The 18,069-nt window shown below is 34.7% G+C and overlaps 2 protein-coding genes and 1 non-coding gene across 5 annotated transcripts; 1 reads left to right on the forward strand and 2 right to left on the reverse strand.

The window, feature by feature from the left end:
• Positions 1-1,103: 1,103 nt before the first annotated feature.
• Positions 1,104-6,058, forward strand: LOC130728249 (uncharacterized). The gene is made up of 3 exons (XM_057579641.1): positions 1,104-1,376; positions 4,927-4,981; positions 5,470-6,058. Exons 1-3 carry the CDS (start codon positions 1,197-1,199, stop codon positions 5,793-5,795), a joined length of 561 nt encoding a protein of 186 aa, XP_057435624.1. The 5' UTR covers positions 1,104-1,196; the 3' UTR covers positions 5,796-6,058.
• Positions 6,059-7,624: 1,566 nt separating this feature from the next.
• Positions 7,625-7,698, reverse strand: TRNAV-CAC (transfer RNA valine (anticodon CAC)). Its single transcript has one exon. It is a non-coding gene; the product is annotated as a tRNA-Val (tRNA).
• A 2,128-nt stretch (positions 7,699-9,826) lies between these two features.
• Positions 9,827-16,940, reverse strand: LOC130728250 (acyl-CoA hydrolase 2). Of its 3 annotated transcripts, none has more exons than XM_057579642.1 (17): positions 16,809-16,940; positions 16,440-16,532; positions 15,942-16,009; positions 15,651-15,732; positions 15,107-15,153; positions 14,863-14,988; positions 14,625-14,702; positions 14,436-14,523; positions 13,562-13,674; positions 12,630-12,692; positions 12,473-12,528; positions 12,258-12,362; positions 11,977-12,033; positions 10,889-10,990; positions 10,693-10,741; positions 10,367-10,435; positions 9,827-10,184 (listed from the first exon to the last, which is right to left on the reverse strand). In XM_057579642.1, the coding sequence occupies exons 1-17, from the start codon at positions 16,834-16,836 to the stop codon at positions 10,107-10,109; spliced, it is 1,302 nt and encodes a 433-aa protein (XP_057435625.1). In that variant the 5' UTR covers positions 16,837-16,940; the 3' UTR covers positions 9,827-10,106. The 3 variants fall into 3 exon arrangements, with proteins under 3 accessions (XP_057435625.1, XP_057435627.1, XP_057435626.1); XM_057579643.1 differs by having other exon boundaries at positions 10,165-10,249; positions 16,809-16,873; XM_057579644.1 differs by lacking the exons at positions 15,942-16,009; positions 16,809-16,940.
• Positions 16,941-18,069: the final 1,129 nt, after the last annotated feature.

The following is an 18,069-nucleotide window of genomic DNA, read 5'->3' on the forward strand; positions in this document are numbered from 1 at the left end:
TGGTTTTATTGCTATTTCCATTTGGTATTGATAATGTGTTCCAAATATGTGTCTCCCATTCAACAACATCTGCATGACAATAGGCGTACCGTTGATAAGCAGTAAGGGGCATTGAATGTCTTTCCTTTAAGTGCATCTATATGTATAAAAAAACTTAACATGTGTTAGTGAAACATATAAAATAGAATCAGATATATGTATTTGTATGTAATTGAAACGAGTTACACATTCACAAAGAGACCAATATTGACAGACTCAAAAACTATGATTTTGTGGTTTCGTGAATGTGATACTAAACCTCTAAATGGTAAGAATGTCATAGAACCGACATTTGACAAGAAGATAAAACACCTTAAACAGTGTAGCATGCGGAATGTTAATTGCCAATACCGCAAGAAATACATGCTGCAAAGTGCAAATTGTGAAACGCTTTATGTATTTTTTTTCTTCTAATACAACATTTTCAAAATACGCAAACATATTTAAGACATTTTAATCACGTTATTAGCAAAATCCACTCCGCAAGCTAGATTGCAAAACTATAGCTAATGTTTCCCTCGTTATTTCTTTTAATTATGTAAAGACTAAAGAGAGAAGCAAATAATATGGCTCATGTTTAGCTTTTTTTGTTGTTATTTCTTTTAATCATGTTTTAGCTTTAGTGGCATGTAATTTACCCCATACAACGGTGCGATGAACCCCAACTTGTATTTCGTCTGATTTTTTTGCAAATTCTGCTTTCAATGATTAATATAAGTTCCAAACTTTACCTATAAAAAGAATTAGTCTAGGGATCATATTAATAGTTTTGCCCATTACACATTTTGTTTTCTTATAGGTGTGCTCATTTGAAGATAATTTTGTTTGAGATAGAAACCTTCGTATTACGGTGGGTTAACTTTCTCAGCGAAATTTTTTCCCATTCACGACACTCAAGCCCGCGCAACTTTTAATCAATTTTTTTATACGTAAATGTAGTTGTTAGTAAATTAGTCTCTTCTCAGAATTTGAACCTTGAACCCTTCACTATCTTATAACTCTTATGACTTGAGCTAACCCGCGTTACAACCTTTAGTCCTTCATACACTTGAACCAACAGGTTTTGCCCGTTACACTTTGTGACATACATAAACCTTCACAAAAGTGAGCAAAGTTGTGGTAGACACAAGAACTCATTCAGCACACCATCGTCATCCATGGAAGAATCAAAGGCACCAGAGGCTGCACCACCACTCTCTAACCCACCACCAACCACTCAAACTCAAACTCAAATCCCTTCCTCCACAACCAGGAAGAGGCCACTCGACTCTGATGTTCACTCCAATTACTTCAAGCTTCGCGCTGTTGTTCGAGACCTTCGCCCCCATTTTATCCAGGTACCACTTTCCCACACACCCATTTCCCCCAATAACGTAAATCATCTCAAAATCTGTTCTTTTCATGGAATGCGAGCATAGTTGGGATTTTCATATCTGGGTTTCACTTGTTCATCAATGGTTGATTTAGGGATGAATTGGTTTGTAAAGTTTGTAGCTTGATTTTATTTGGTTTGTTTTTGCATTCTTTTGTCCATTGGAGAGTATTATTCATGTCAAGTTTTATGTTTTTTATGCCTATACTACTGTTAGGGTTTCCATTCTAGCTTTTAGGGATTTTTATAATGGTGGCACAATTTTTTTGGAGAGGGACAAGTCTTTTTCTCAAGGTACTGGTTTTGCCAAAAACTGAAGGAGCTTTATAAGTTATGTTATTCTAATTAATATAGATACAAGGAGTGCTAACAAGTTCTGGATAGGAAGTTAGTTAGGTTGTTCTAATATCAGCATCTTATATCCAGAATTTGCTTGGAGCAATCTCTTCTCTTCTTCATCAGTGACAGGGCTATGGTCGAGGTTGGATACTTAATACTTGGATTGCAAACTTCTTCTAACTAAATTGATAAGGAATCGGAGTATTTGAGCTTAGTATATGATGTAAGGAAAATGATTGAAAGGATGAGAAGTTTTGAGTGGTGTGTGTTTTTTATGGAAACTGGTTCTGGGGAACTATCAGCTGTGAACTCTTGGTTATTGTGAGTAATGAGAACTTATTAATATCAACCATTGGATTAAATTGGAAGGTCCATATTGAAGTTTTAATTAAAACTGGAAGGTCCGCATTGAAGTTTTAATAAAAATAGTCACGTGAGTGGGTTTTCCCTTTCCTTCACCGTACCTGCACCATCACGATGACGGACGTTGGGTTCCTCATTCTCTGTCACTCATGGTTTTCCTTCTCCCTCACTATTTCATCTCCGTTCTTGTTATGATTCTCTTTGATCTGCGTATGGTTCTCCGATGATTTCTAGTTTTTAAAGTGAATTGAATTTCTCATTGCCATACATGCTCTGTTTCTCGTGCCTCTTTCATCAACATAACAATTTTTTTAAGGTTAAGGAAAGCGCAGTACCCTTCCCATATTTTCTTTCTAATCACTCACATTCGTCACCTGACACCTGGTTAAGCATAGTGGTGCCTAACATATATCCAACATTTTTTAAAATCCCTAATTCTTTTTTTCTTCTACCATCCAATCCCTAATTCCTTAAAATTTCAATGTCTGCTCTCCAAGATGAAGGTGGTGATGGAGGGGATAATGTTCGCTCAGCGTTTTCGAACGCACTAGGTCCTTTGAATCTGTCGCATATTGAAATATTGGAGAAGTTGTGGAGGTGGGTTGCGGACATTGCCGATGAAAGATGGTGAAGGATGGTAGTATGGTACCACTACGAGATAATGCGGGTCACGTGGCTATTTTTATTAAAACTTCAATTTGGACATTCCAATTTAATCCAATGGTTAATATTAATGGTTCTCATTTCTCACCGTAACCAAAAGTTCTCACCTGGTACGCTCCCACTGGTTCTGATAGAGTATTGAATTTAAACCAATCACTTAACGAACGACCAATATCCTGGTGTTTGAGAGTTCAGGGCTCTCCTAAAACTTAATTACAACGTGCAATCCTTGCTAATCACCCCCTTATTTGGGCTATATATCAGCTTTCTGGAAGCAAAGCTAATATAGTGAGATGAAGAGATATGTGTGGTCATGTTGATTAACTTTTGGGGTCAGAGGATACCCTTGAAACTCAATAGTATACTTCACATGCCCTCAATGTTCTTGGTTTGAGACATATCCTAAAAAAGATTGTGGTTGAAACAGGATCTGCAATGCTTAGCTGATTGGTTGAGTAGCAATGTAGCGCATAAGATATGTGTGTCTATATGTGTCAATTCAGTTAAAAAAGAACCTTATATATTTTGTTGTGTCTGCTGATTATCGAAGGACCTTATATTCCAATTCCTCCTACTCTTATTAAGATAGACACGTACCTATATCTCAACATTCCTCTTGAACATGTATTGGGTTTCACTGTAATAGATATTCACAAACAGTCCTAAGTTAGTGCATCTTTGTTGCCTCATTTTCAGTTAAGGTTTTTTATATAATTCATCTAGCTTTCTAATAAGTACAAATATGTAGGAGATTGAAACCTAGTAAAGTAAGAAATCACTAAGTGAGAAAAAGAAGTAAATAACATCAGCCCAACAGAGAAAACTAGTCCCTTTGCATAATGGGTAGAAAGCCCCTCAAAATAACAGTTAGCCTAAACCCATAATGAGACCAAGAAAATATGCCTATTCCTCAAAAGAAATGAAGGAAGAAACAACCACGTATAAATACTGGCATATCACTCAATCCTAATGCACCAAATCCAAGTCAAAAGAGTAAAATTCCAGTGTGCCTAATTAAATTTTACTGCTAACACCTTGGAAGAAGGTAGAAAAGAACCCCTGGAAATTTTGTTGGCAAGACTTGTTAGCCTCTTATGTCATTCCCTCTTGTAGCAGGCTAGCAGCATGTTTGTTACTTTCTTTCCAAACCCTCGTCTCTTCTGGTTATCTTTCTGCCCATACCCATGTTCATGTGTTAATAAATTACATGCTTGGAAAACTGAAACTTTGAAAGAATGTATTTGATTACCATCCCATGTAAAAAAAATCTTGTTTTGCAGCTCTTAATACCTTATCAGCTGCCTATTTTTTGTGAGAATTTGTTTAGCCATATAAATTCCTTTTGCTTTGTTTATTTGTTCTTGGGGATTTTGGATCCAAAGTATCGGCAGCACTTTGGACAGTAAAGTTAGTTGATAGCCTCCCCCCCCCCCTCAAATGAAAACCTCAATAATTAGATGTTTATAAAATTGTAAAACTTACGTAACTCGTATATGTACGAGAACCCATCCAGATCCTTTTTGAAACATACCGAGTCTAAACTTGTTGACCTTATGAAGTTTTGTTAGGTTTGTAAGATGGAGGATGAAGTTTCCAAGGAGATGGGTGGCTTACATCATTTTCTGCAAAAGTTTGCTGGTTTTACGCACTTGGTTTCCAAATAAGAAAATGGAAAAAAAAGTGGCACATTTGACCTGCTGGCTCAGCACAAATTTTGGGACTTCTTTTTTTTTTTTTGGCTTTCTCTCTTTTGATGACAATTTGACTAAGAATGGAACAGCACCTTTGCCAAGTTCGATGTCTCTATTATTTGGATCATGCATCATTAATTATTATAACCTCTTACAGTTTTTTATACCATCATGCATTGACCATATATTGTACTAGTTTACTTTGTTCGTAGTAACTACTTACTCGTTTATTTTCTTTTATCAAAGTCAGGGTCTGAACTTAAAAGAACCATTTTATGTATCTTTAAAGTGAGAAAAGATTGTATTGAACAATCGTGTCACATTTCTTATAGTTCAGGGGGATTGAGTCATTTTGGACACCTCTTTCCCTTTATCTGGTTGTGTACAATAATAGCCTTTTTTTTTCGTATCAAATACTGTATGTATGAAGTGCCTGACTATTGCTCTTTGATCTTGAAGGTTCTCCAAACCCCTGACTTCAAAAATTGCAAGGCATCCGAGGAAATTCGAGAACGTAAGCTCATCCAGACTAAATTATATTTATTACATAGTTGACCAAATAATCAATACAAATGTCATATGTCAGTTAGACTTCTGACTTATGAAAACAACATTGAATTTTGTCTATTTATACAAACCCCTCACTCCCCCCTGCTCTCTTTGCCCTTGCTCTCTCAAGACCTATGACTTCTATTGCTAGTTTGCTACTATGGCAGTATGAATATGTTATGAATTTCAAGTAATATGTATCATGGATTTAGTGTATATATATGGTATACATTATACAAAAGATAGACAAAAGTTCACTATCCCAGCCATCCCGCTCTCCTCCATCCTACTATCCCAGTTTGGGGGCCGGCCGCTATGTGCCGAGATCTGGGATTGACAACCTAGGATGACACCATGTCTAGGATTTCTTGTAGCATTAGATTAGGTGGTGTAGCAGATACTATATGCAGGGTTACTTTGAAATATGTTTTTTACTTCAACTTGTAATTGCAGGGCTGAAGATTGTGATTAAATTATGCGATAACATGAAAACATTGGATCAGAAAACACTGCAAGAGCAGCAGCCACAACATGTCAAGTCTCCAGAGCAGCTTCAAGTGGAGAAATCTTTTGCTCGGCAATCGGAAATTAAGCTTACCCCGCCAGTTCCCGGTTCTCAGAAGCTACAGCCTGATCAAGATAGTCAGATACATGGGACATATGTAGTTGGAGGATCAGCTTTTGGCTGGAATTTCATCACCTTCGCAGGCAAGGAACCTGTCTATTATGGCAGGACAAAGGAGCAATTTCGATCAGCAAGACTGACAAGTTCTATATAGCAACAGTGACTGAGTAATCCTATACATGGCGCTAAGGCTCAATCAAGAAATTTCAATATGCTCAGCAAGTACAGAGTACAAGTTATTTCCATAAAACCGTTTGTCTCCCCTTAGTAATTTTGTTTTTGTGGTTAACATCCTTATAAATTCACCATGAGACTAATATTTTTGCTACTAGGTGGATTTCATCTCAGAAAGCAAATTGTAGTTTTCGTTAAAAAAATTAGTGAACAGAGAAAAATACACTTCTGATTCTCATGCAAGTTATGTTGCCGCTTTATCATATTGCTGCATAAACTTCTATTATTCTATGGAATGAACTGGAGAATTGATGCGCAGCCATGATAATGCCATTTTACTGGTGTTGGTTATGTTTACGGTATTTACTTCACATTATATTTTCACCCCATCTTTCCATATAAACATATTCTAATTAACTTTATTTTAAAAAAATTCATCAGAAAATGTAAATATGATTGTGAATAGTTAAAAGTAGTTTTTAAATATACCAACAAATGGTATTGCGGGAAAGCTAGATCTCCGTAAGGGTGATGACATAAGTTTAAACTCTAAGTCATTTGTGTTGGAGTAGTTGCCCCATGACCGATTTACATGTGTGAAAGACCAAACAATAAAAAAAAACAGTTCTTAATACAAAATAGCTCAAAATTGTGTGGCTAGTGTAGTGGTTTAGTACTTCATCCCTGAAGCAAGTAGTTGAGAGTTCGACTCCCAACACTTGTAAATGAAAAAAACTCATTAACCAGCTTTTATCGCTTAGTACGCTAGCAGTGGATGAATGATCAGTCTCACGAGTAATGACTATTGCCTGTGAGAGTACCTTGATTAATACTGAGAAAAAATTGTACATGACACATAGAAGTAGAGTCAGAAGAACCTCCATATATAAAAAAACAAAGCTCATACTTATAGCCTGTTTGGATACATGTTTATTGGAGATTATCTATTAGAAAAACTACTATACAAATTCAAATAAGTGCTCTTTAGTTTACATTCAAATGAATTCTTAGAAACCTCAGTGGAAGTGTCATATTACTGTCTGAAGTTTTACCTTTGTCCAACCATATCACCAAACAACTCAATTTATGGTGGAAAACATTCGACCAAAAAAAACTGGTGGAAAACTAAACAGTCAATCTTTTCACTGAGACCCTCAAGTAAATAGAACAATATTCATTGAAGAAATTACATAGCTGTTAAGATCATTTAAAAATGACACAAAGTGAATCAAGTTTGGAGTTCATGGGTACAATCACATATGTCTAGAATCATGACAATTAAAATTTAAAATATTCCTCAAGCACAAAATCTGAGGCCTTGGATTGTAAATTTGTCACTACTATTCCTTGCTTGAAGCACTTCAATGGCATTAGAGGATCCATGGACCATCCTTAATAATTTCAAACAGGTAAAATTTCTGCCACACATTTATTAACATATTTCTTCTCATCACTCTCCTTAATAAGCTCGTCAATCGCTGAAATTCCCCCTAAAATCCAACATTACACTGTTCAGTCCTTGTTGATTACAATAACCTGAACATTCAGATTTATCTGGTCCAGTGCAACAATTTCAATTCCTTGCTGAGCCATTTCTGGAGGTGCTGCTGTCCTGTTATCTGTAAAAATGATCGCTTTACCAGCAACTTCCTTGATGACCAGAGGAATTTCATTGGAAGAACATGTTCTTGTAATAACCATGAATGGTATCCACCACTTTCGGTTCATACAGTTTTTTGGAAAAATCAAAGTTAATACGTATGCATGATGGAAGGGCAAAAATTTTAGAAAAGAAAAAAAAGACAAAAATGTCTGAGCCCGGGTTCGAACCGGGGACCTCTAGTGTGTGAGACTAGCGTGATAACCGACTACACCACCCAGACGTTTGATCTGTTTGCCATTTCGTTACAAAATAAAGATCTATTTAATACCACATGATGATGGGTTCGTCAATACTCTTTGAAACTGATGTGAAGTCCAGCAACACATTTTTCGTGTTTATTATTTATCAAGTGAATCTTATTTAGTATTCATTTTATATTAAAATAAAATTTATGCAATAGTTAATAGTACTACATTAAGAAAGTATATTATTAGTATTTCTCTTAACTGTGACAACAAAGTAAATTGTGAGCACAAAATAAACTGTGAGCGTTTCACAACTGCAAAAAAATATGTATCATCGTTTTATTTTCGATGCAATGATCTATAGTTTGTGAAGTATGCTTTTGTATTGTACACTACTTTATTGGTTGAAATTCATGTCAAATTTATTGTATTGATGAATTATATGGCTCTTTTAATTGGGCATCTATTCACCACATAAGCTGCAGGGATACAGCTTCACCCCATAAATTATGTGAAAGATTTTTCTGTTTTTACATGCGTGTGGCCATCTCAACTAGACTTATGTTTCTTCTCTCAGCCAGACCATTATGTTGTGGTGTGTAAGGGGTAAACTTCATGAAGAATTCATTGGTCTTCAAAAACCATTTGCTCCTTATTTGGTGGAATAACATGAATTGTAACCAATAAGAAATAACATTTAAATGGTTGAACTGTCTCTGGGTTCATCTCTTTATTTAACCTTTATTTTATGTAGAGGAAAAAACTCAATTACATAATGAGGGTACTTATAAACCACTTATCAGAAGAGCATTGTTGACAAGGAATTTAACTTCAACCACCAAACCCACATAAAAGTGTTCACCGAAGGTGCACAACTTTAAAATTGGTCTTACTTAAGTGGTTCTTCAGAAAAAAAAATGGTAGGAGAAGGGTGACGGGTGAAAGGGAAAAAAGAGGAAGAAGAGAGGAAAATGAAGGGTCTTACTTTAAGTGCGGTGGTTCGTCGGAAAAGATGGTAGGAGAAGGCGTGACAAGTGAAAGGAGAAAAAGGAAGAAGAGAAAATGAAGGACTAAATTTAATGAAAGACAATTTTAAAAGACTAAAATTGATTTGAAAGTTACATGTGGACACCTATATATGACTACAATTGCCATATGGAGTTGTGTAAAAATTATATCAAGTATTTTATGACATCATAATAACAATTTTCAATCAAACATTTTTTTTCCTGACTAAAACCTAAGAATTTTTTAACTGAACCATTTAAAATTATTGTGTATAAATGACAACAAAAAAACATATTTAACCCAAAATATGTCTATAATTACATTCCACTTTCACAACGTATTGTAATTCTCAATTACTTTATGTAGCAACACTAAAATAATATTACATATATTTAACTGAAAGTCGTGCCCGAGTGATAGCTCAAGTGGAAAGAGCTAGAAGGCATATGAGTCAGGGGAGGTCCAGATATCGAACCCTGGAGGGTGTAATTTATCTTTCTGATGTAAAAAAAAACTGGAAGTCTCATCACCCATAAAAAATGAAACCCATAATCTATTATGGAACTCAGAAGCACATTTATATGGAACTTTGAAGCACATTTAGATTTCCTTTTTATTTCCTCATAATCATTGGTGCTTGTTGTGGTACTTTGAATCAATTCAAGGCGTGGTACCCAAAATGAGTTAAATTAGTAGTAAAAATTTATATATTCATTAAAAGTTTGATTTTATTATATCATAGTAATGTAGTATTACATTGTTAGAGACGTGAAATTTATTTGTTGTGTTTTTTAACCTTTGTTATTCCGTCAAATATGGTCATTTGACGCGCATTGATACCACCATTGTTCATCTTCACTAGTCGTCCATTTTTCATTAAAAAGTGAATTCTATGGAATGAAGTTAATTGAAAAGTAAAATAAAATTTGAAAATGTAAAATTTACGTTGAACAACATAGTAATAATCTATTAAATAACTTATTGTGGGTATCACACCCAGAAAAATTTATGGGTACACAGAATTTGCCAAATTGTATTCCATTTACTACCAAAGAAACTCTTTTTAGGCAAGAATTCAGTTAAAAGGGCTAGACAAGTGTCAAGTGTGCATAAAAAGCAAACAGCAAATTTAAATAAAGTTGACGACGTACTAACTATCATACAACACGGTCAATTTTCAATTGCTCACCCTCCATTGTCCCTTTTATTTTCGTCTCTGCCAAATATAAAGGAATTTTAACAGCTGATAATTTAGGCAGATATGTACAAATCATGTATTACATTGCTAATAAAACTTCAATAGACCTACATAGCAGGAAAATCTTGAAGACATGTAAATAATAAAAGCAGACAACCAAGACCCCTCCTGGCCTAGCACCGCGAAACAAAATAGAACTAAAGTGAAGGCTACATGTACCCCTGCATTCTCAGCTGTTCACAACTTGGATTTGAACGCTGGATTTTCGGGACTAATCTTCCTCATTAGACCTTCTTGAACCAATGATACAAGAAGCTGCCAGTTAACAAATTGGAAAAGCTTTAAGACAAAGTTGAACCAGGGAAAGAAACCTATATATGCTGACAGAAGTATGAAACACACACACAATAAAGTGAAGGTAAGTTAAACCCTTCAGAACTGCACTACACAAAGGATAGAGGTCATAGATGAAGTAATTGAACAGGTGTAATCCTTACCTCTCCCTTCTGATTGAACATTTGGCCAGTAACAAAGCCACGAGCATTAGAGGCAGTAGGAGCAAAGATCTGAAGAACAAATTGGATAGGTTGACAACTTTACGAAACAAAGATAAAAAAAAATACAATAAAAGAAATAATAGGTAGAAATATTTTTAATTTAGGACAAATTAACCTCTCAAATAGTTTCTGATTATTTATACATGGTTAACGAGTAATCATTTATTGACTTAGAAAACTATTTGAGAAGTTAATTGTTCCTAGATGAAATTATTTTTACCCATAATTTTGTCGTAGTAACTTTCCCAAAATAACGAAACACTCACCACGAATAGTATCCAGTCATCAGCTCTTACAAGTCTGTGAAACCACACGCTGAAGAAAAAATAGAAAAGCATTTAAAAAATAAACAAGAAAGCAAATTTATAATCACAGGTTGAAAACTTGTTGTGTAAGTCTGACATGTTACTATGTTAATTTATAAATGATCTATCATACAACCAATAGGATTCAGATACTTACGAGTGGTCCAGACTCACAGCACGTGCCTTTAAGCCTTTACGACGATGGGGATTCACACTTACTTGAAGAAATATTAGATCTGAAGTATATGCAACCACACAACTGCAATACAAAGCAGACACAGATTATTGGATATAAAGACATTGATAAGCCTATTGTTTACGTTTTTTGAAAAGTGCTTCTGACATGGTATTAGTCTGATGAGCATTGTCCTCTAATAGAGAAGGTCTATGAAAGAAGGAATAAGAAGAAGGCAGCTGTTTAGCCTAATTCTGTTATATTCTGTTATCAATGTAATAAGGACTAGCCTAGTATCTAGTCTGTTAGAGTTGGCAGTTAGGATCCTGTCCTATAAATAGAAGGACAGGGTAGTTTGTAAGGGAGTTAGAGAATCAGTTAGTTTGTTGGAGATTCTGGACTCTCGAAGTTCCAGAGGGATTAGGGTTCATAGTTCCCTGTTGTAGTTCCCAATTCTTGTATCCTAGAGCCATTGATTCTCACTGTGAGGATCTTGGTTCTGTTTCAGTTCAATTGAATAAGCCAATTCACTTTCTCTGTTCTTGATTCCATCATAGTCATCATTATGACCGACAGGTCATTAGTTTGAACCTTGCCTACCCATTCTTCTTTGCAAGAGTTGAATTTCACCAAAGTAAAATGGGTTGGTGAATTGGTACATCATAAGCGCAAAGTGTACGTGCATGAGAGGACATGTTGGATATAAAATCATTCAGGAGTCTTCACTCAACAACTTTTAGTGTAAGCTTTTGGTATTGGGATTATTTGTCCTCAAAAGATTCAACTTAGATGCGCTGGTACAACCCAATTGAAATTTCAGCATCTTCATTTTCGCAAACTCTCCAAACCAGTCCTTTCTCATCACAAGAGTTTTCCAAAGACAATGTTGAAATTTTAAATGCAGGAAATATGAGGGCTTTTACTCGTACTAATTTCATGAAATAAACAGATTTGCATGAAATTTGATGCATGAAATCTCTCATCAAAAGCCCTCATATTTCATACATTTTCCTGATCATCACTAAACAACTTAAAACTGCAATATCAAACAGTAAAAAGAAGATATGTACCGATGCAAGGCCTGATCATCAGACAGTTTTCCTTTTGCTCGAAACCAGTATCTCAAACTGCATTCACATTTTCAAGAAGTTTAGATCATATGTAGAATTTAAATCCCAGGCATTGAAGCCATTTAAAAATGATTTACAGAACAAGGGAGGCAAAGGATTGGTATATCCGGAAGACTACACTAATCCTTTCCTTTCTCCCCCTACCAAATCTTTTTCGCTAAACATAGCATAAAAGATCACTATAAACATAAGAAAAAATTGGCAGAGAGCATCCAGCTAACCTAGGAGGAGATTTAGTCTGATTTGTTGATGCTTTCGGTTCACAGAACCGTATCTCTATGGGCCATGGAATGAATTCAGCAGTAGCAACTTTGTTCCGGTAAGTTCTGAAGCAACAAAATTTGTCATGATGGCACAGAAAATCACCATGCAGACTAAAAAAAAAAAGAACATAAATTTATTGCATCAGGCAGGATATGCTTGACGTAAATCTTACCTAGGAAGACGAGGGTCAGTTAAACGTTGCTCTCGTAACTCTTCCATTGATAGAAGCTATAACAAAGAGCAAAATGCTATAGTGCAAAATTGATAGTAGCAATATGACTATCTTTCTTCTGTGACTTTTTCCTAATCTATATAAGGTTGTTACTTACAGCATCTGGAGCAGGGACAGATGGGATAGATGCTTCCTGATGCTCAAACCCTAGTTCTTCTTTCTGTAGAATTAAAGTATCAACAAAGTTAAATGTGCCAGGAATTCAGAGCAGAATTTTTGGACTAGAGCTGTAGAATATAATATATATATATACCAACAATGATACATTTTGTAAATTAAGACATTATACACGCAAAGTTACATCAACAATGATATATTTTGTAATAAAAGAACTGATACAAGGAATCCATAGATTATGTTCAGTTGAATTGTCAATACTAGATGGCATCTGATCTGCTAATTGTTGATATTGCATAAAAAATTCTGCTCCTAGGCTCCTAGCAGTACTAAATCCTATCATGCCATAACCCAAGGTAAATTATAAGTGCCTTGCATACAAAAGTTACAACATGTACCCTCCTTTAGGATCTGTATTTTACCATCAATTAGCTTTACTGTATTAAATATGGGAATGTCAAGTTATATAGATTCACTATCCCAAATGGCCCTACAAATTATAATTTATCTTTTTTTAATTCCGAGCAATACTAGTATAAAATGCTAAGTAAATATAAAAGCCTACAGAAAATATATGGATACCCCTTTTGAACCTGTATTTTATCATCAATTATGCATTAGGTTAACTGTATTAAAGATAGGGATGTCCTGTTATACAGTTAAACTATTCCAGACGGTTATACAAATGATATTTCATCTATAATTCCTAGCAATACTAGTCTGGCATGTTAAGTTAAATATATCTGCTTGTATATAATCCTAAAATTTTCTGTTAATATAGACTATTCAATCAACAATGATAAGCAAAGTCAAACAAATAGAATAGAGAAAACTTGACCAGATTCACAGATAAATAAACCAAACAATGACTGAAAATTTATCCCATTCCAAGTCAAGAAGAATTAGGATTACCTGAAATGAAGCCAGTAACGTGAATATAACATTTCCCTTTTGAACTGCATCCACTTTCCTTGTGGCAAAGCTCTTCCCATCACGGAGACGACTAACTTGATAAATAATTGGTACTGGAATAAGAAAGTTTACATATGCATTAATTATTTTTACTATTATTTGCTAGCAAACAAATGAATTAGCATTACCCGTAACAGAAAATAGTATGTGAATGATGATAACGAATACACATGCAATTTTCTATTATAAAGAAAATATTGCTTGATTTACTTAAACATGATTTGTCATCTTAAAAGACAGGAACTTTATCAGAAGAAACTATAGAAAGTAAACCTAACAAAGGGATCATTTAGAGACCTGCAAGTTTTTAGGGGAACGATTTAGCAACATGGTAGCATCTGAGTGTAGCTAACAACCCATAAAGAACTTAAAATTACTTGGTGCCCCTTGAGAGGTTTAGATAAACTATGATCTACAAATTAATTACCTGTTTTATGCACAACTTCACCCAAAATTTTATTCTCTAGAATTATCTATAAATTTATCTTGTCTCTCAGTGCCATCTAAGAAAAATATAAACAGTTGAAGCTATCCTACCAAAATCAACATGCACATTGGTACACAGAGCTGGTGATGAAAAACCAGTAGTAGGATTTGTCAAAAAGAAGAAAAATATTAAACTGCCAGTTAAAAAATAAAACTTTCCACCATTTGTCAACATAAATCTTAAATAAAACTCAAGATAATCTGCTTATCCAAAACAATGTAACAGGTAGATTAAGAAAAGAAAATGAATCTTTAGAAAAGGAGTAGAAAAACAAAAGAGTTTACATGAGAGCATGTCAAACAAAGTTCAGTGATTAAACATACTTACTGTTAAAATCCCCCACAAGAAGAAAATAGGCATGCAAGCTATGAACAAGTTTAAGACAATCAACAGATTTTGATGCTGCAGCCAGTGCCTGCATGTATTACACATTACCTCATAAGAAGTCTATGCCTCGGAAATGCTACTGAAATTAGTTGCATACAATATGAAGAAGATAAAGTAGTTTTACAATACCTGTCCAACTAACTGTCCCCCAAACACCTTCCCAAATTTTGGAGCATCTGGAGGGGTGATTCCTCGGAAGATATCTACCTTCCATAGAGAAGAGGAAAAAGATATAAGGCTGAATTATAGGAAATATAGCCTACCACTACTTACTATCAAAGATAAACCAGGACAACCATTACTGTCCACTATCTTTTTCCTTCTCTAGTAGCATATGTCTATTATATTCCATATTATAAATGAGCACCTCTATGGGATCCAAATGCAATATATTCTCCACAGGTGAGCATGTTTCAACAGACTTTTCGGCACTCCAGATAGACTTTGGCTGTAGCAGTGCTGAGTGCTCAAGTGGCAACACTAAGCATGATAGCTGCCATAGCAAACAAAACAATCACTAGCTATAGGATTGGAAATTTTATTTTATTTACAATAACACTAGATTGAAATCGGAATTTAGAAAGCAGTAGGACAAGAAACTAAAATGGAACCTTAGTCAAAGCTACGACATCAGCAGGATGAACTGCATTTGATAAACCTGTAACTTGCAAGTTTACATTAGTCTTCTAAAATTACAGTTATGAAACAATTTCAGGTAATATCTCTCATATCTTTATTGTAACACAAATTCAAGACAAAATTTATTCACAAAAATACTAAATATGACCTATACTTTTTGGAGTAGTGAAACCTCTTTTGTGTGATTACAAAATTATTAACTAATTTCCATATTTCCGGTACTGAATACTATTGAAAATATTGGTTTTAGAACAAAGGTAGGAGAAAGGAAAAGAGAGAAATAAGACTTTTAATAGTAATTCTATCATGTATAATCGTGAGTTAAAATATAAAATACTAAAACCTATTAATACCAGTACTGAAGGAGACCGGCTATTGGCTCAGTCGACGAACTGAATCAATGAGAATGACTCATTGGTCGAACCAACGACAAGCCTATACCTTTACAATAAAGGAAAACTTTTAAACAATCAAGAGAAGTTTTGAACATAAGTGCGTGAGAATTAAATTTATTACCGAAACCAAAATAATCATATCTTTTCAATTGAAACTCGGGATGATTTTCGTCATCAGCACTAACAGATCCAACAACTTCTGCCTGCAAACCGAGAAACTGAAAGTTCAGCACAACACAGAAAATTTTCGTAAACTAATGTTGCAAGAACACAACCATTGCGCCCGTTACTCACCATGAGAAACCCTCATTCAAGAACTGAAAACATTAAAGAAGTAAAGAATTGAACACGATCTTCAAATCCAATTCCCTAGCATATCAGTCCTAAAATATAAAATGAAAAATATCCAAACCTCTCCCTCCAAAATGAAGTAAAGACCATCCCCGGGTTCACCCTCACGGACAACATACTCTCCTGGCTCTACATGAGAAACCATCATTCAAGAATTGCAAACATTAATGTGTCTACTAGTTCATTATCCAAAAAATAAAAAATTCTAAAATAAATACCATAAAATCAAAATGCTACTACTACATAATTAAATTTCAAAACATATTTCCACCTAACTCATTACAGATGAAATACTCATCTCATTATGATCATGAAAGTTTGAGGTCAATCACTTTAGTCTCGGACGAAATTCACCTTAAATTGATGTTAAAAACAAAACTTGATAGTTTTTTATCATTCAAAAGACAAAGATAATCATTACATCTTCCGGAAACAAGGTAACGGATCCCAAATCTTTCAAAACTTGTGTACATAACCAAAATGACTATTTACTCATTCATTGCCATTCACATTTCACACAACAAACTAGGTCAAATTTCCAAAATTCAAATCTAATTACCATAGTGTTTGACAACAACGAGTTCAGATATCTTCCTTACAGACAAGCTAGGAAGCCTCTGCAGCAGAGGAACGCAACCGAGAAACTCAGACACTGCAACAAGATCAAACAGACATAACCGAAATCAATGATCATAACAGAAATTCAAACGCATAAAACGAAATTCAATTTGCTGTTTCTGTCAAAAATCAAGTCTCAGTTCCTGATCATATCATCTGATTCTGTTGTTTCGCTGAGAAATTTAACGATGAGGAAATGAGAAAAAGGAAAATCAAAATCTGTTGCGTTGTTATTTGCTTTTTCTCAGCATCCAAACAGGAAATTTTCTCGGCATCCAAACAGAAAATTTTCACGCAGAGGCTTGCTTACCTTCTTCCTTCGCCATTACACTTACCATTTGTGGTAATTGTGTATTCGCTATTCAATTATGAAGATCGTGCTTGGAACGGGTACTATCTGGTGTGTATCAGTGTAGAGTAAAAGAATGGACCCGAGTTGTTGTGTCATTTCCGGATAATTTTTTGGTATTGTCTCACGTGAGCCAGTTTTAAAACAGTCTCAAATCAACAAATAAAGGCATGACACGTGTTATTTCTATTAATTTATTTTTTATTTTTAATTTTTAATAGTCACAAGATATTCAATCTTTGAACCCCAACATTTTACTAAACTAAATTTTAGTCCCAACTAATTTACATTATTATACATTTTTCTCAAGATGTAATAAATTATAATTTCGACCGTGAAAAAACGTATTTTCATCGTGAACATCATCTTCTTCCTCAGTCTGCCGTTGTACGCCCCGCAGAGTGCCACTCGCCGTAGACGGCTGACGCTCGTCGTTCGCCGAAGATTGTAACGCCATAATTTCTCAACTGAGGGGTCACATTGGAAACGTGTCCAATCTAAGGACTTAATTGCAAATCCTAAAAACCAAGGGTATTTTTTTTGGAAATGACTAAATATCATAGGGTTGGAAACATTACATAACTTTATTTAAATAACCTATTTCCCGACATAATAATATAAATAACATAGAGTATTTCACAACACCATAAACGGGGTTCCAAAATAAGTACGCTCACTTAGACAAGTGGCGAAAATAAGGTTTAAACAACAGAGTTTTCAGATGGAGGAAGAAACTCAGACATAGTCCACAAAAAGGGAGAAGCAAACTGCTCCATCCACCTTTACTCGACCGCCCACAATCACGGTCTCCAACTCGAACAGCTAAGCTTCAGCGGAAGGCTCTCCATCGCCTAATAGCGTTAAACGCCCAAACAACAAGTAGCAAATAGAAAGGGTTAACTCCATGCAATTACCATATAATAAAGAGAAAAGCATGTTATTCAAATCTAATACATGCCATGGTAAGTAAGCTACCAATTTAATTCAGGATAGATGACAACTCATCCTATCGATCATGAAATTGAATCATATATTTAAACATAATTAAACATATCAGCAAAATCAACGATATGGTTTTATAACAGATACCAACAAAACTTAACATCATAAACTAACTCAGGAATCAATGACTTAACAACATAGGTTAATTCAGATAACAATAACTTCAACAATATAACATCAAATCAGATATCAACAATCCTCAACATTATAACGACAAATC

Source organism: Lotus japonicus, chromosome 1 (genome assembly GCF_012489685.1).
Source record: "Lotus japonicus ecotype B-129 chromosome 1, LjGifu_v1.2".
NCBI lineage: Eukaryota > Viridiplantae > Streptophyta > Magnoliopsida > Fabales > Fabaceae > Lotus > Lotus japonicus.